This window comes from Vidua macroura, chromosome 1, assembly GCF_024509145.1.
Source record: "Vidua macroura isolate BioBank_ID:100142 chromosome 1, ASM2450914v1, whole genome shotgun sequence".
Classification (NCBI taxonomy): Eukaryota; Metazoa; Chordata; class Aves; order Passeriformes; family Viduidae; genus Vidua; species Vidua macroura.
The window spans coordinates 104,608,085-104,626,311 of NC_071571.1; the positions used below are offsets into that span (position 1 = coordinate 104,608,085).

The window sequence follows — 18,227 nt, forward strand, 5'->3', positions numbered from 1 at the left end:
GCTGACAATGTAGGTCAGAGAGAGCTCTGTGGCTTTTAAATTCATATGGTAAGATTACTCTGTAAATCGGACTATGTTGACAGGAGAGCTTTTTCATCTGAAAATAAACAAACTGTTTATGGGGTTTTTTTGTTGATTTATGCCAAGGACTATTTATATCTCAGGTAGTGATTGGTTCCCCTTGCTATGTTGATACTAGTCTTGTGCACAGTTAGCACGTGAGATGAGTGTTTGTTGAGTTTGTCCAAATGTAGGTAGAATAAGGAAAATATTTATAGCCGCCACTGGAAAGCTTCAGCTGCTGTAGTGAATCCCAAGAGACCCGCCTGAGTTACTGCAAAGTGTCTTGCAGGAGGCGGTAGGGCAATCAGGAGGCATTAAGCCAATGGATCAGCTGCATGTCTAGCTAAAATCCAAGCCCAAACAATCTGTGCTCCCAAGAAAGCTGAGTGGGGGGGTTACTTTCTCTGCTGAAAAGCCTTCATAAATGGAATACTGTTTATTATTTTATGTCATGATTTAGCAAATGTGTAAAGCTTATAAATGTGCTGAGGACAGAACTTCTAATTGAGAAATTGTGTCCACTCTTTTCATATTCATTTATCACAGAGTAGCGGTCGCAAGCTGGTAGCAGACCTCAGTTTATATGGTATTCATTCTTTTGATGCACTTGGGATGCATTTGATAATCATTGCATTTGACAAGTATTTCTGTAGCCATTGTGCATGTGCAGACATGGCTCTCACACTTCCACATACAAAAACATGCTCCAGAGTGTTTATTTTTGATCGAGTGCCCCCAGCGCAGTTGCATTGTCATGAACGGAGTGCTCACTATTTTTTCCAAAGGATGCAAACTGTGCAGAGCACCCGTCAGGACGCTTAGAGCTTGTGTGGTGCCAGTGCTAGTGTGATTTCTGCTGCTGATGTAGAAGGCAAAAACCCTAATTTGGTTTGATGCCAGAATCGGGACTAGGTCACCAATCTTCTTACTGGGATTTAGCAGTACTCTCTGTTTTTTTAGATTAGTGCTGGCTGTTTAGGATTGCCAGCTCAAATGGCATTAAAGAAGGTTGCCCCTGATAAAAACTATGTCATATTATACAATGTCATTGACATTTGCTGCAGGTATCTAACTGTAGCATAGGCAGTGTTACGTATTTATCTGTTGATCTAAATGCTTGGTTAGTGGTTGACAGAAAAAGTTATTTTCAGGAATGGTAATACATTTCAATATGGTGTGTTGCCATAAATATCAATAAGATGCTGAATTATAGTACTACCATCATGGGGGAAAAAAAGAAAGTGATCAGTCATCACTGTATGTTAAAATACCTTTTCATCTACTCTGTTTCCTTATGAGGCATCACTTATATGTGCAAAGCAGTATAAGATAGTGTTCTAAATTAAAAGGCAGAGACAGATATGCAAAATATTATTGCAGGTTTTATTTCAAACTATTACTCTATATCAGTCACCTACTGAGACGTTTTATGAAGGTTCACAGATAAAGAAGTTAATAAAGAAATAGAACAGTTGGAGAGCTTATATTGATATGCAGCTTTCAGGAAAAGCATTTCTGTACATTAAGTAGCTTCATAACGAAAAAGAAAAGTCTTTTTAATATAGCTTTTATTCAGAAGAATCTATTTGAAATTGCCTAATTCTTAGTTCTCCCCACTTTTGGCTAAATATTTTATTAAGTAGATATTATCTGGAGTTTTGACTTGGGACATTTCCAAATACAGTTTACCACTGAAGCAGGGAAAACTTGAGAACCAAAAAATGAATGTATTTTGCTTTGAATGTTTTCTTTTCTTGGAGTGTGTCTTTTTTCCCTTTGCATCCTGAAAGGCTGGCAAAAATGTCTTGTTCAGTATCTCCTACACTTGCTGGCCAACTGCTTACAAACTGGATGAGAGCGTTCTGTCCATCCTAGGCATACATTTATGAACATTTATTATTAATGATTATGCGTTATATTTTGAACATTTATGTCTCCTCCTCATCCAGGGGAGGGCGACAAAGATTCTCAGAGGGCTGGAGCACCTCTCCTGTAAAGACAGGACTGAGAGGGTTGGGGTTGTTCTGCCTGGAAAGGAATCCAGGGAAACCTTTTTGTGGCCTTCCAGGAGTTAAAGGGGGCTTACAGAAAAGAGGGAAAGAGACATTTTACTTAGACAGATAGTGATAGGACAAAGGGGAACTGTTTGAAACTAAAATAGGGAATATTTAGATTGGATGTTGGGAGGAAATTCGTTACTATGAGGGTGCTGAGACACTGGTTGCCCAGAGTAGTTGTGGATGCCCCATCCCTGCAAGTGTTCAAGGCCAGGTTGGATGGGACTTCAAGCAATTTAGTGGAAGGTATCCCTGCTTATGGTGGGGGGTGGAACTAGATGATGTTTAAGGGTACTTTCTAGCCAAGACATTGGTTTATAATAGTTTGCATATGCAGATTTTTTTCTGCAAGAAAAAAAGTAGTTGGAATAAAAAGACAATATGAATTAATTTCCTTTATTTTTAAGCTTTTTTATGTTGGTCTGTGTGGAAGAGGGAAGGTAGGGCATTTGTTCTTTGCTTTGTCAATATATATCCTACCTTTGTCTTTGGTGTACAGTGTTGCACTGCTAACTTTGGCAAAGGTTTTTTTCCCTAGGAGAAATGACTTGAAAATGTTTTGTGGAATGCCTAGAACATGACTTGCAACACATTGAACTTTCAGATGAATTAACTGTTATTGATGCTTCTAGAACTGCCAGAGCCATTTTCAGCAAACACAGCAGGGGATTTAGAGACCTAAATTCCAGTGGTTAAGTCATGTTATGCTCACAGATGCTTTTATTCTACACATTACACATGTGATATTTACTTCAGTAAACCAGAGGAAAACTTGCTGATTTTCAGCCAGTTAAGACTCCAGGAAAGATTCTCTATCCTGTTTTTATTTCTGGATTCTCCTCACTTAGTTTCCTGCTGGGAGCTTCAGTTGAGAAACGCGAGATTTGAAGAAATTCAGGAGTTGTTTTCTCTCCTGTGACCTTTCTGTTTCATCTTCTTTTCCCTGTGGAGAGAAACTGTGGGGAAATATAAACAGGGAAAGAGTAAATCCTTTGAAAATGCAAATTACAAATGTGTAGAAGTGAAATGAAGTTAAACTTCTTCGGAATGACTTTTTCACTTATCTTCCTTGAGAAAAAAATTGCTATTTCTTTCTGCTGGCTTCAATCAACACATGTTCAAAAAACATGTCCTCCATGTTTGGAAATTTTCTGGCCTAAAGTGCAATGATCAGCTTCCAGAATTTCTCAATTCAGCTCTTTGGTTCTGGAACAGCTCAAACTCTTTTCAGGAAAAACATGGGAAATGTATGTTGATTATTATTTCATTTACAGATAAAAATGTGCTCCTTACCAGAACGACTGTGTGAGTTTAGAATCTCTGATTGACTTTCTGTAGATGGAGAAGCAACATGATGTGGCCTCAAGCTTCTCTACATTTGGAACTGCAATGAACATCCACTTAAAACTTCACATCTGTGTGTGTGCACATATTGTATGCATCAAATTATAAACATACTTGCCTATGCATATTAATTTATGACATATGTGTGATGCTCATATCCCTCCCCCAGAAATAGGATTCTTGATACAAAAGTGATCTTACAGGCCTGGTAACTTTAGCTTACAAGTAGTGAGTATTTGCAGAAGTATTGGGGTTTTTTTGGGTTTTTTTGGGGTTTTTTTTGGGATTTGGCATACATTTTCTGTAAATGGGGTAGTTCATGAGGAAAGAATGAGAAATTGTGTTGTCAGGAGGCTGGAATTCAGCGACTCAGAGACTCAGCTGGGGGAATTTTGTTAAGAGAGTGCTCTCTGTGGTGAGCACAAAGTATTCCTGACAACCAGTTAATCATTTTCACTTCGTTGTGTTGCAAGAATAATTAAAGAAGCTGCAACATGGGGATGGAGAAGCTTCCCCTTGTGTATGTTTCTTATTTGTTGCCATATACATTTTAAGTTTTTCAGGTGTTTTACTTGTGTTTGCACATAGGAGACTACCATGCAGCCCAGCAGTGTAGAAAATGAAAGTATCAAGCAAATTAAATTGCAAAAAGTAATTTAAATTGTAACAGTAAAATGAAATAATATCAGTGCTCTGCACACAATTGGAATCTTTTTCATCAAAAAAATTTTGAAACATTGGAAAGGGAAAAAAAAGAACAGCTACTTCTTCCGACCAGAAGGAAGAGGGGAAAAGGAAGAGGTTAGTACAGCCACATGCCAAAATAAATTACAGCATGCAAGGCTAGAGCCAGCCCACACATTTATACAGTGCATTGTTGAGATCCATTGGAAAGTGCAAATGCTAATTAGGAATGTGAACCAGATAACCTCAACATTAGTTCGAGTCCAATTATTCGTACTGGGATTTCATGATACTGATCTGTTTGTCCTTATTCCAGAGATCCTGCCTAACTAGAGTTATTACAGTAATTGTATGAGTTGGATGCCAGGCTAGAGCTAGTGTGACATTGCTCACTGGCAGCTTGGCAGCTTTTCCCAGGAAAGCAGCAAGGTCATTTGTATATGTATTTCTGCCGAAAGTTACGTGCAAACTCTTCTCTTTTAAAATCCAGGTCCACAGCTGTGATACATTTTAATCTTACTGAGCTCCTTGAGTGATCAGAAAGGGAAGTTTCAGTTCATCGGGCTGTCCTGACCTTGTGGCTGCTGTGCAGTGGAGTTGATGGTTATTGGTGGCAAAAATGAATCCTGTTATAGATGTTTGGCTGTAGAACTCTGTTCTCACTTTGTGTTTTCCCTAGCACTGCAAAATTTGGTCTGAATGTGATCTCTTGTAATTGATTCCATGCTGCAAGCAGCCCTTGCTCAGCATTCTGCACCCACATGAGACTGCAGCATTGAATGCCAGAGCAGAACTGCCCCAAAGTGCGTCACTTTGGAGGCTGCAATGGTTTTCATTTCTAGGAAGCAGAGAGGGCTGCTTGCTGCTCATCAGCTCCTCATCCTGTTTCCCTCTCAGTGAAAGGAGGGTAATCTGCTAGTGAGCAAAAATAGAGCCTTGAGAATAGACCAACACTCCAGCCTGTAATTAGACACTGAACCCCTTAGCACACGGGGAGGTGCACAGGGATCCCAGTGTCACGGCCATGCTGGTTCAAAGGGACTGGAGAGGCCCCTGACATGAGCAGGGCAGGCCAGGGCAGTGAGCAGGTGTGGGCAGGCCAGCTGTGGCATTGCCTGGCCAATGCCTTGAAACCCTCTGAGAACAGAGGCTCCTCAGCCATGTTGAGCTACCAGTCCAGGATGGCATTGCCCCTCCAGTGACAAATCTGTCAGACAGAGGGTTGGATTCTCTCTGAAAGAAGCCTGAGTACTGACAGGTCCTCAGCATGGATGGCTCTAGCTGGCACAGAGCTAGGAAACATGATTGGTCCTCTAGGTTGGAGGTTACCCAACAAGTGAAAGTGGGTCATTCAGGGTGAGGTGCAGCAGAAGAGGCTCAGGCTGCATTATCAGGGTGGGTGCCAATATGGCCTGCAGAGAGACTGCAAATGATTGTGTTTCAGGGACAGGGCAGGTTTGCCAAACCAGGAGCCACAGCAGCTTGAAGACCTTCTGGAGAGGTGGTGCCTCCTGACATGGGGCAGCCAAGCCTACTGCCTTTCACAGAAATAAAATCTGTCTTTTGGAGGTGGCAGATCTGAATCCTGATATATTTTCCTCTGGCACAACTGGCTTCCAGCCTGGGACGCATGATCCAGCACATAACATTTGAAATCTTCCTGATCTCTTCCCTATATTTTACTGACTCCCAAAGAAATTTTCTGGAGCCTTACTACCACCTGTAGAACAAGGAAGTTAGCATCATATCTTTGTATTAAGTTGTTGGTTGCTAATTTTCTATGTCATTTTCCTTGTGGCTTAACACAGTACAGTAACATATGAGTTTGGTAGCTGGGTTGGCACAATACAGAGGTTTTATTATTCAAGGGTCCTGATGGGCAAAAAGGTGAACAGAAGTCAGTGATGTTTCCTGGCAGAACAGAAGGTCAATGCCATCCTGGGCAGTATTACCAGCAAGTTGAGGGAGATTATTCTTTCCCTTTACTCAGTCTTGAAGTGCTGAGTCTGATTCTGGGTTTCCCAGTACAAGGGAAACATGAACATACTGGACAGAGTTCAGCAAAGGGCCACAGATGTGAGGAAGGCCCTGGAGTGTGTCTTTTACAAGGAAAGGCTGAGAGCTGGAACTATTCAGCCTGGAGAAGAGAAGGCTCAGGGAGATCTTAGCAATGTGTATCAATATCTGATGGGTGGAGTGAAGAAGACAGAGCCAGAATGTGGTCAGGGGTACACATTTGCCACAAGAAGAGACAAGGGGCACAAAGTGAAAGACAGGAATTTCCATTTAAACAGAAGAAAAGAAAAATTCACTATGAGAGTGGCCCCCACAGGCTGTGGAGTCTCCATCCATGGAGGTATTCAAAACCCAAGTGGGCATAATCCTGACCAATCTGCTGTAGGTGGTGCTTCTGGAGAAGGGAGGATGGACTAGGCAATCTCCAGAGGTGCTCTCCAGTCTCAGTCAATCAGTGGTTCTGTGATTACCATACAATACACAGTTTGTGGCTGAAGTGATAGCAAAGGCTTGTGTTTTTTCACTTTGATAATGTTTGCTTATTATAAGTACTTTACAGCTTATGGGTTTAATCATAATAAAGGAAAACTTGCTTATTATTGTTCTGCATTAAGGAATACTGAATGTTGTGCCTAAATGTTTTCCAATGAGAATAATTGACTTGATAATAATCTTGTTATCCAGGCAGAGCAAAGGTGGAAGTACTTTAATTTTTGAGCCCTTCACTCTGTTGTTCACACAATCTTGGTCTGGTGATCTTGTAATGTGATGGGGGTATGATGGAGGGACATGGGCTGAAGGAGATGTGGAAAGATTTGAGCATGGCACAGAAGCCAATTAGAGGACAAGAGAGACTTTTGTGACCTTCAGCATCCCAAGGAAGGAGAAACTTAACTTCAAAACTGAGGAGAAGCTGGTGAGAAGAGAGGCTGCTTCTCCTTGTGTGTGAGAATTGCTGGCAGGCACTGGTTTGCCAAGTTTGCTGCTGCTGGCTCCTTTCACTGGGAACTTCACCAGGAGGCTGTTTATTCCCATTCCAGCTTCAAGAGAGAGCACTGGCCTTTATAGACCTGTAGGGATGAGGCTGTGAAAAAACGTAATGTTTTTGCTCCCAGACCTTTGTGTTCATTTATACTGTTTAATCTGTGTGTTGTATGCCTTCTGTTTACTTGATTTCCCAGAGCTTAAGCAGAGTGTCTTTTTTCACATCTGCACATTTCCTTTCATCCCATTCATGCCTGAAAAATATCTAAGAATATTTCTAGTGGATGCTCTTGCAAGATTTACCTTTCAGAATTTTTTGTTTTATAAATACAAAATATTTTGTATTTTATAGTACAAAGTTTTCTGGTTTTATTTATTTTTTGGTCTACATTTTTGGACTGCTGGGAATTGATTGGCATTTTTGGCATTAACTTGTGATCCACAGTAACCAGCAGGCTGTCAATCTTTCATCGTCTTAGACTGGTCACTCCAACATAATGGAAAATGAAGGTTTAGGATGGATTGAGGAGCTGTATGAATTTATAAGTTGACCTTTCTCTTCTCCTCCCATTCTCTTCCTGCCAAAGCAATGATAACCTTGCCTTTCATGGCAGGGCTATTTGGGCATGCAGTACAATAAAAACAAATAACAAGGGCAAAACAGGTCTGTTCAATTGCTTTAATTATATATTTCTTATTGGACCTCCTAATTTCCCATGGATTTATGCAACAGCTTCCCTTCATTTTGTTTCTGTGCAGTGATGCTTTAGAAACAGTGTGCTTGCTCACAACACGAAGTGGCACTGCTGCCTATGTGCAGGGGCATGAGGATTTCTTTTGTTTTAGAAGAACAGCAGGGGTGACTCCATTTTGGGCTGCTCCAGCTCCCAAGATGATCAGAGTCCTCTAAATCCTTCTCCTACAGGTCATCTCTGACCTGGGAACAGGCAGGGTGAGGGGCAGTGGTGAGGCTATGATGTGAGGCTCATCCAACACTCAATGTGAGTGTTTGGACACTAATAGCTGTTTCCAAACGAAATAGAAGTTATCTTGGTCAGACTTTCCCTCAATCATCACCAGTTCTTACCTCGTGATGGTGAAGAGAAGACCCTGGCCGTGGAGGACTGTTAGTTAGGTTTTGATTTCTCATGTCCTCTTGCACCACCAGCAGGGTTTTTGCCCATCCTGATGCAGCAGGAATTTTGTGGAAAATTGCTTATGTACAACTTGGGCATCTTCATACAGGAGGAGGAAGAGGAGGTTGCATTGCCATGAAAATTGTTCCAGATTGCCGTAGTTGCTCTTACTTGCAGGGTGTAGCCAAACAAGAAATACTGGGCACTGGGGGTTTTCTGGGCATTTGGTTTTTATTACAGCACAGTCCTCACAACGGTTTCCTGTAATTCCCTGTTAAAACACCATACCTTGCAGCTGCTAGCTACTATTTCTCAAAACAGACATCTGTGTAGATCTCTATAGCTATGGATTGGCTACATAATACAGCTCCTGTGTTGGCCTTGAGTGACTCTTAAAATTAAGAGAGCACTGAAGTGCCACAATTCAAATATAAGTAAGTGGTTCACTGGTGTAGACATAGTGTTTTTCAGAGCTGGTGTCCTCTAGAGTTAACCTGCTTGTTTTTCTCAATTCAGTACAACTACTTAGTTTGTTAACAAGTAGAAGAGCAAGAAATTAGTCAAAATGCAGCATTGCTTGCTTACAGCAGAAATGTGACCATTTGAAGTTTCTGAGTTGGTTCCTCTCCACACACTAGTGTTAAGATCTTTTTTATCCGCCTCTTTCTCTACAGAGAGCACCAAGTATAAAACCACCAACCTCTTGTTACCTACTTTCAAGTTCGGGGCGTGAAGAATTAACTAAACATTTGTTTGACATTATAAAGGAGCTGGGGCATATTTATGCTTCCTACTTACAGCGTGGAAAGCATGTGACACACAGAACAAGGCCCTAAAGCTATTTGCTCAAATAATGCTAGAAGGCACAGTAAATGAAGTTACAGGAATACACTTGTAATGCATTTCTGGGCCTGGTTTTTCATCCTCAGCTGGAGAACATTTTTTAGGCCACGCTTCCGTTTCTCCATTGATAAAACTGTAAAGGATGTTTTCCAGTGTCCTTTCCAATATACCATTTGAATGGCAATAAAAATACCAAATTTAACACAAATTAGATTATGCTGCACAACTCCCTCCATCATCTCTTGTGATGTTTTCACTGGGTGTTAGGCAGCAACCCTCAGTTCTTTCCTTTTTTTTTCTTTTGGCTTGCTTAGGACTTTAAAATAGTTTGAGGCCAACATTGGGCTCCATGGGTTTGTTGGCATAGCTGTGTCAGCTTGGATTTTGAGCTACCCTCTCCCAGCCAAGGCTGCTGGGCTGGAAGCACAGTCCGGGTGCAGCTCTGTTGGCAGAGGCACGTAAATTTGAAGGTGGCATTCTCTCCTCTTTTTTGTCAACTGCCTGCATTGCCTTTGAAGCAAGTAGTGTGTTTCCAGTCTGCTTCTAGTCACGTGTATGCTACAGATAAAGAAAATGCTGCGCTGATATCAACTAAAATATTTATGTATGCGTGTGGTCAGAATGAAGTGGAGAGTTTTCCTTTAGTTGAGTTGCACTTTGGGAAGCAGGCAGTGATGAAATGCAGTGATAAATATGGCCCAAATAATTTTGAATTGTTTATCATAGTTAATGCATATCAAAGTTGGCATGTGTAGGTTATAAAGAGGATGTTTCTGTCTGTTTGGCTTTCTGGAGAATTATTTTCTCAATTTCACGTACAACGCTGAGAAACAGGATGACCTGAATTTTTACTGTCCAGTATGATAGATACTACAAATCTTCTGCTAAGGGCTCTAGATGTTGACAGTGAGAGGTCTTCTCATCTGACATGCCAGCAGTGGAGAAGGTTAGTGGGGCACTGGAAAGCTGTTTTTTTATGCAGCTGCATTCCCAGTCAGATACTAGGTTCTTCCTGTGATTTCCATAGATGGCTAATCACATTTCCCTGTGTATTAGACAAAAATGGGTCCTGAAACCAGTCCACACTGCTACTGAAGGCATCTATCAGTTCACACTGAAGCAGAAAGTACGTCCATGTTTGGTTTTTCCTCCAGTAGATTGCCCCCCCAGTCACAACTCTGATATTCCATGACCAGGAATATTTTGTAGTGATATTTGTTGCTACTTGCACCCAAAGAATTGCTTTGGTTTGCAGAGGTGTGGCCTCTTCATGCTCTTGAAGCTGCAGTTTCTGAGAAAAAGAAGAGATCTTATTACATGACTTATTTTTAACTCTGCAAGAGGACTTGAGGTTTTAGGAAAAGAGGATTTGCCCCATTCAGCAGATTCATATGAAGCTCCAGGTCAATAGGTTGGAAAGATGGATGTGTTGATTTGAATAATTTTGAGGTTACTGGTTTGACAGAAAACGTGTTATTTTAATGCTTATTTTACTTTATTTTGCAAACTTAAGCATCTTTTTTGTTTGTTTTCTATTCATTTCCCACAGAAACGTTCCAGAGGTCAAGTGCTATTCGACAAAGTGTGCGAGCATCTGAACCTTTTGGAAAAAGACTACTTTGGGCTAACATACAGAGACACAGAAAACCAAAAGGTAACCCACAAAACTGCAGGTGGCCTTTGGCATGTGAACATCAGAACTCCCTGAGACACTCTTCAGACAGCTGTAAACAATCCAGAAGTTGGTTTTATCTTCCTTGCCAACTTCCATCGACACAGTTTGAGAGATTGTTTTTTGTGACTCTACTTCTCAAAAGCATCTCCTGTGTTTCCTTGGGTTCCCTCTCCTTTGGCAATTTATGACATGGAAGATATTAATAATATAGCTGGTGCTCTTTCTAATATGATTTATTCCTTTACTGTCATAGATGAAAGTCAGATTTACACTTACAGATACACTCCAAAGTAAATAATACTAAAATATGGCTTAATAATAGTTGTTGGGATACAAATAGGCAGGAGATGCCTGATTATTCCTGCTAACTGCTAAGATAAGGGAAGGCTCTGAGCCTTGACTTTATCTTAGCATTGTTGTTGATTTTACTAAAGACATTAATCTTCAGAAGCTGTTGGTAGCAATAGTGAGTCACATTCTGCTGTCCTGCATTCCAACTTCCATATGAAACAAGCTGTTGAAGATGATCTAATGTGAAGGTGTTTGGGACATGGTACTGTGAAAGAGAGAGTATCAAAGGATAATTTAAAATATGTTGTGTTATTTATTTTAAGATAAATATTTTAACAGAAACTAGTACAAAACTTCTTAGCAATATGTGCAGAAGCTCAGCAGAGCTCACCAGGTGAAGGTATTTTGTGCTTTGTGAGGCCTGAAAGGTCTTCCCTGATGGAGCTGAAGCTTCTACTATTTTTTTAGCTGTTTATGTCTTTTGGGAACAACAGTTGTGTTTTCTAGGCTTCCTTTTGTTTCAAATATATATGATATTAAAGAAATCAATCTTTTTGTTTCTTTTTTCCCCTTTCTTTACAGACTTCTTTGTTTCTAATTCAGAAAATCACTTAAGCAGATACTTGGTCCATGCCAGCACAAGATAATGCTTTAGCATGTGCTTAGTTTTGAGTTTTGAGAAAAGCTAGGCAGAAATCTAAGTGCATTTTCAGATAGGTATGCTTTCCTATGGGAAAGAGAAGCATGGATTCATTATTAACACGTTGTTTAGAACCACTAAATATTTATAGCTCACCAGTTACTTTACAGAGCTGAACAGTTAAAAGAACAACTGCCTGCCACCCCTTTTATTGATCAATAACATGCATATTTTAATGTCAAAGTACTTAGCAATTCTATCTATCCTTCTCTATCCTCTGTCACATAACTTCCAGCCAGACAACATATGTGCCCAAATCCCAGGTCATCTTTGTAAACAGAAACCCTAATATGTCTTTAATTTCTTGGTGCATAATGTGCTCAGCAATAGCTGGAGATCTTCAGGCTCAGGTTTTGCACCACAGAGCAGGTTTGGACAGCTGCAAACTGGTTGTTTTTGTTGGGGAGGGATTGTTGTGTTCTGCTTGTTTGATATTTCTTTAGTGTTTTATTGTCTTTCTGGTACACTTGTTTATCTTTCTTTGGACAAAGTGGAACTTTACTGGGGAAAGCAAACTTTTTGTTCTGGGCTCTGACGCATTTTAAATATTAATTTGATTCTCTTAGAGGTCAAGACAGCAGAGGCACTAAGACCCCAAGCTGCTGTGTGCCTCCTCCAGAGGAATTTAATCTGCTCCTTGGCATCCATGAAGTACTAACACATCACTGGGATAATTCTCCACCTCCTCAGCAGGGTTTTGTCTTGCATAGTCACTGGGCTCTGCATGGTGTGGGTGGGGGCAGGGGTGCTGTGGTTCTGCCTCTGGTTTTCCCTGGAGAGCCCCTTGTGCCCATGCTGCATTGCAAACATCCCTAGTCTGCACTTGCTTTTCCTCTAGCAAGTATTTTCAGCCTTTCCAGGATTGGAGAAAAAAAAAAAAAAACAAACAATCAAAACTACCTCCTTATAACAAGCTTGTAGAAATTCAGTTTTCCCTGAAGACACTCTGCAAAAAGATCTCTGTGGGCTTATTTTACAAATTTATATTTTTTATTCTTTTATTTCAAATTATTCAGGCCCTCAAAGTCTGTGAAGGTTAATAAAAATCCTGTTTCTACCCAGGGCCACATCTTGAAAATTAGTATTAGCCCTGCCTACTATTACTCCAAGGAGAAAGGAGTGGCAGAGCTTCACATGTTCCAGCTTTGACTCATAGCACTGCTTTAAAAATAACATTTATTGTGTTTTCTAATTCAAATTGAAAAAAGGAAACATTTTCTTTGCAGAATTGGTTGGACCCTGCCAAGGAAATCAAGAAGCAGATCCGAAGTAAGTTTGTTATCGTTGCCCCCTTCTACATGTCTCCCCATGGGGACAAAGGTTATTTCACAATCATCTTTTGTATCCTGTCCCAAGTCTTTAGCAAAGGAATTATGTACATCCTTTAGATTTTTTACACTATGATGATGGTGAAGCATTACTGATGCTCATAACACATGAACTTGAGTTGCTGAAAACAACTTGACATTTGCAGTGATGCAAAATCCTGAAGTTTGACATTAAGCAATGTAACCTTAGGGACTAGGCCATGTATTTGAATTATTTCTTGCATTACTGATATTTATATCATATCCAGAAACACTGCTCATGCCCCATACTGAAATAATTCACTGACACAAAATAGTACTCTATCTAAAATCTTCTTCATTTCAGAAGATTGATCTCTGCTCCTAAAACGACCATTCAGTTAAATTTCTGATTCACATGAATCTTTTTAAAAGCTAAGTTGTTATAACTAGATGTCTGATGCATTAGAAATTCAAAAACCTCTCAGAGGAAAACCTTTTTGAGACTGCTGGGCTCAAAACTTGACTTGTGTTTTTTTACTTCCCCTCACTTTTAAAAATTGACAAAATGTCTATGTGTATGACTTCTCTGGGCAGAAAAGCATCAGTAATTTTTTTTTTTTTCTTTGCACATTTTGTAAATGACCTCTTCTAGCACTTGTGCTTTCACAAACAAATGTATCTGGTAGTTCACATTTGTTGGGTCACACCTGGCAAAGAAATCCCTTCCCTCTCCAAGATTAAAAGGGTTAATTTACACTGGTGGGAAAATTTCCCCACTTACTATGAGCAACTTCCCCTTTCCTCCAGTATTATTTTCATTACAAGTAAGTGATCTGCAATACAAAGTAATGTGCATTTGCCTTTTTAAAATCTCATGAAGGGATGGATCTGGAGAGGAAGGTGCTTTAGACCATGATGAGTCAGGTTACACAGATGGTCAGTGCAAGTAAAGCAGTTCAGCTCCCCACCACATATTTGAAATGCATTTAATATGTACCCAAGCCATGAAATAGACAACGAAAGGTTGTGACAGCAGAAGATTAACCAGAGCAGAAGAGTTTCATCCTGGACTAGAGGCAGTGGACAGTTGTATTTGCAAAAAAATGACAGTAATAATTTGCTTTCTTTGTACAATTCATTCCAGAAGTTTACAACAGGCCAACAGTGGAAAAGTAGTGCTGTTACGCATAATGCTTTCTAAAGCATATATATAGTCCTGCTAAACGCTGGCTGAGTTGTGCAACACGCAGACCACACTGCTGGGACTTCATCCCAGTGGTTGAGAAAGGCCCTTGGTTCACATCCCATTAGTTATAACCCACTAACTTGCACAGTGTTAGGTTTTATTCCAACCCCGTAAATATGGGGTGAAGACTGCTTACTTCTCTATCTTAACCATCTGTGTTATTATGATAGACTTTATCATAGGTTTGATTTATTTTTTGTGCCAAGGAATAGATTTACAAGCCATGGTCCTTTTCATCTGTTGTGGAGCCAGGTGTCACCTCTGGTCTACTCTCTGCTGGGACCATGTCCCATCCTTGCTGCCAGCCAAATCTTACTTTCACTGTCTTTTATGTCCCAAGAAAATAGAAAAGTTCCTAGAATCAAGGACTCTAAAAATCTTGCCAAGAGCTGAACTCCTGATGGTGAACAGCAAAACTCTTCTTGCCCATTCATAGAATCATTGAATCGTTTGGATTGGTTAGGACCTTAAAGATCACCTAATTTCAACCCCTGCCATGGGCAGGGACGCATCCCACTAAACCAGGTTGCTCAAAACCCCATCCAGCCTGGTCTTGAACATTTGAGATTAAATGTGTGGATGACCAAAGTGGATGGGACCTCCCATGGGATAAAAGTTCCTTGTTGCTTGTAAGAACAGTGTGGTTTGGGGTTTTATTACTGCTTTTCATTTGCATTCAAGTCATGTGCTAGTGTAACCTAACCCTTTTTTTTCAGAATAGCTTCTAAATTTACCTACCATGTTCAACTCTATTTTTTAAATCTTGATATTACTTTTTTTAACAACATTTAAAGCTAGCACTCCAGAAATAATTTTGCCAACTCTGGAGATACAAACCAGTATCCATCCCATGGGTCAACTAAATTTAGTGAAATAATTAAATAAGAATTCCCAGTGCTGTGTACTTTTGCAGTCATACTCTCTGTTTGTCCTTGCAGTTTTGTCTGCACAATAATTTATGTCTGCTGAAGAAAGGAGCTATGTGCTGAGGCAGCACTCTGAGAGGATGCTGTGAGCTGATTTGGGCAGCTAAACCTCAGCACATCACCCTACACCAGAGCCCATTTGTACTCTGGCTTGTGGTGTTTCCAGTGCCTCTGTGCTTTGGGTTATTGGTTTTTAAAACTTGTACAGACTGTGTGGTGCTTACTTTCAATAAACCTTGTTCTAAGACTGAGAGGTTTTTTAAATTTTTTTTAAATTGCTGCTCACTCAGAGTCCTCACTTCAGTGGAAATCCTGCTAAGTAAGAAAAGAACTGTAAAATCTGATCTAATACAGTATCTTCAGTGCGATGTGTGGGAAAACTATTCTAAAACCTGTTCTTATTAATTGTTTGTCTGGGATATTTTTAAGTCTTCTGGTGATTGAATAGCATGAGCATCTCTGTTTGCATTTCCAGTGTATTTTCAGTCAATCTATGTTCTTTTTTCAGGTGGTGCTTGGCAGTTTGCATTTAATGTGAAATTCTATCCTCCAGACCCTGCCCAGCTATCTGAGGACATTACCAGGTGTTTTAAATGTTAAATACCTTTTTAGAAGTGGCTTAAAAGCTGTTCCTGGTAGTACTTACACTCCAATTATACAAGAAAATAAGTGTTTTATATTCCAATTGTCTCTCTTTTTTATATGAGCTTATGGAAAATATGCAATACTTTGACAGAAAAGATAGTGTGAACAGTGTCTATCCTCTGTGTTATGAAGTATTTTGTGTAGTTTAAGCCTAAATCCCAGCTTTTTCAATATGTATATTCCTTAGAATTGATTTTATTATTCTCAAAGATGCCTGATGCCCATTTTTGTCAGAGGTAACAAATTATTACTGTAAGTAAAATCATGACTATGAAAGGAAATAAGTGAGCTAATGTGGTTTTGTGACCATACTGAATCCAAAACAGAGCAAGCACTGTGCCAGCTACTTAGGCAAAAATGAACTCTTTCCCAGCTGAAGCCAGGATAGATGAGAATAAGCATGCATATGCAAATTTTGTGTATCATTTAAGTAAGTAAGAAATCGATGTGCATGGAATAGAAAATATGATGGTAATTAATAGCTACTCCCTCCTCTCCAAGTCACTCAGCTCTGCACTCTAAACCTCTGCTCTTTGGTTTTGTGTTCATTTTGCAACCACAACAAAAAAAAAAAAAAAAAGCCCAAAACCTCACCTGATTTCCTCCTTGGAAGGAGGCACAAAAGTTTTGATCTGTGATGAGTTTTTGTGCCATCAGCAAACTGTTCCTTAGCCTGTTGCAACATTTGGCAAACTGACTATTTTTAACCTGCAGTATTTTATGGGCTACTTGTTGCTTTTCAGATAGCGTGAAGCCTTTGGCTTTGATCAGGGTACCCTGTGGTAGGTACTGTGCAGAGAGACAGTGTGCCAAGGGTTCAAAATTGAACAGAGGACTTCCAAAGGAAAGGATTGCTTTACTCCTCTTCAGACTCCTAAATTTCCCCTGGGAGCTCTGCCTTTTCCACCAAATCAATGCTCTTTTTTTTTTCTGTTTTCATGTATCTGGTGAAACTTTCCACTGCATATTTCTGTGGTTTTAATAGCATTTACTGTTTAAATGTATTTTTGAGAAAGCACAATATGTTGCTAAAGAGACAGCTTATGTTTTTTGAATGACTTGGAGTTCTGCTATTCTTAAATGAACAGTATATGAGAATTTTAATTTTTTTTTTCTCCTGAAAGAATTATCAGGTAGTTTTATATGTAAGTGATTTATGATAGAAATCTAGTATGTTTAATGGGTATTTCTTCATCTAGGTCACTAAACAAAGTAATAACTTTATTTAGAGATCTCCATGCTGCTATATAAAGATAAATTAGGTGTTCCTACTGATAAATTACGCAAGAGCTTGGGGTTTTGGGATTGTTTTTACAAAATTATTATTGTTCTTGTAAATGGCTGAAGATCTCGGGGCTTGGCTGTCTGCAAATGCCTATTGGAACCGAGGCCTCTTTGCAGTGCTGGGGCGGTGCTTCTTTGGGGGCAGCGGTGGAGGAGCCCTGTCTGAGCTGCTTTGGTGCTCCCTTGCAGGTACTACCTCTGCTTGCAGCTGAGAGATGACATCGTTTCGGGTCGCCTGCCCTGCTCATTTGTCACGCTGGCCCTGCTGGGCTCCTACACCGTGCAGTCAGAGCTCGGCGACTACGACCCCGACGAGTACGGCAGCGACTACATCAGCGAATTCCGCTTTGCGCCAAACCACACTAAAGAGCTGGAGGACAAAGTGATCGAGCTGCACAAGAGCCACAGGTAAGCTGAGGGCATCAGTGTGAGCTCTAGCCTGCTTCAGCTACCATCTTGGTGCATCAGGAGGTGTTAAATTCTGCAGTGGTGTACCTAATATTTTTCCAACAAGACTCCTCTGCGTGTCTTTGGATAGAGAAGAGCTCTGCAGCATGCGAGTTAACAGGTTCTGCACTAGAGTTGTGGCCCTGGTAGGTACCCAGCCACCTAAGGGGTATGACTATAGTTCTGACAGGCTGAAAATGTTTTCCAGCTGCTGGATTTGCTTTTGGATTCTGTTTCCTTAACATTTATGCTAGAACTGGTTACTTTCCCACAGGGGAATGACACCTGCAGAAGCTGAGATGCATTTCCTGGAGAATGCCAAAAAACTATCAATGTATGGAGTAGATCTCCATCATGCCAAGGTATGTACTTTGGTTTTTTCACTGGCCATGAGTCTCCTGTGGCATAGTACTTGGATCTGCATGGACTCCCTGATTTATTTTTTCTTGTATTTTTGAGAGAGGATTTTTGTGAGATCAATCATGTGTCAACATGAGGAAAGGTGACTCATGAAATAAACATAAATATGTCTTGTAACTATAACATAACTTATCCTATTGATTCAAAGATGTTGCACATAAACTTTCATGTTGATTA

The 18,227-nt window shown here is 40.2% G+C and overlaps 1 protein-coding gene across 23 annotated transcripts in view; it reads left to right on the forward strand.

Annotated features, from left to right (window-relative positions):
• Positions 1-18,227, forward strand: part of EPB41L3 (erythrocyte membrane protein band 4.1 like 3) — a 97,112-nt gene that overhangs the window by 44,681 nt on the left and 34,204 nt on the right. For all 23 annotated transcript variants that reach the window (XM_053973889.1, XM_053973967.1, XM_053973926.1 and 20 more), the window contains exons 4-8: positions 10,677-10,781; positions 13,020-13,062; positions 15,763-15,838; positions 17,373-17,591; positions 17,905-17,992. In XM_053973889.1, coding sequence (XP_053829864.1) covers positions 10,677-10,781; positions 13,020-13,062; positions 15,763-15,838; positions 17,373-17,591; positions 17,905-17,992 — 531 coding nt within the window. The remainder of the gene's footprint in view (positions 1-10,676; positions 10,782-13,019; positions 13,063-15,762; positions 15,839-17,372; positions 17,592-17,904; positions 17,993-18,227) is intronic.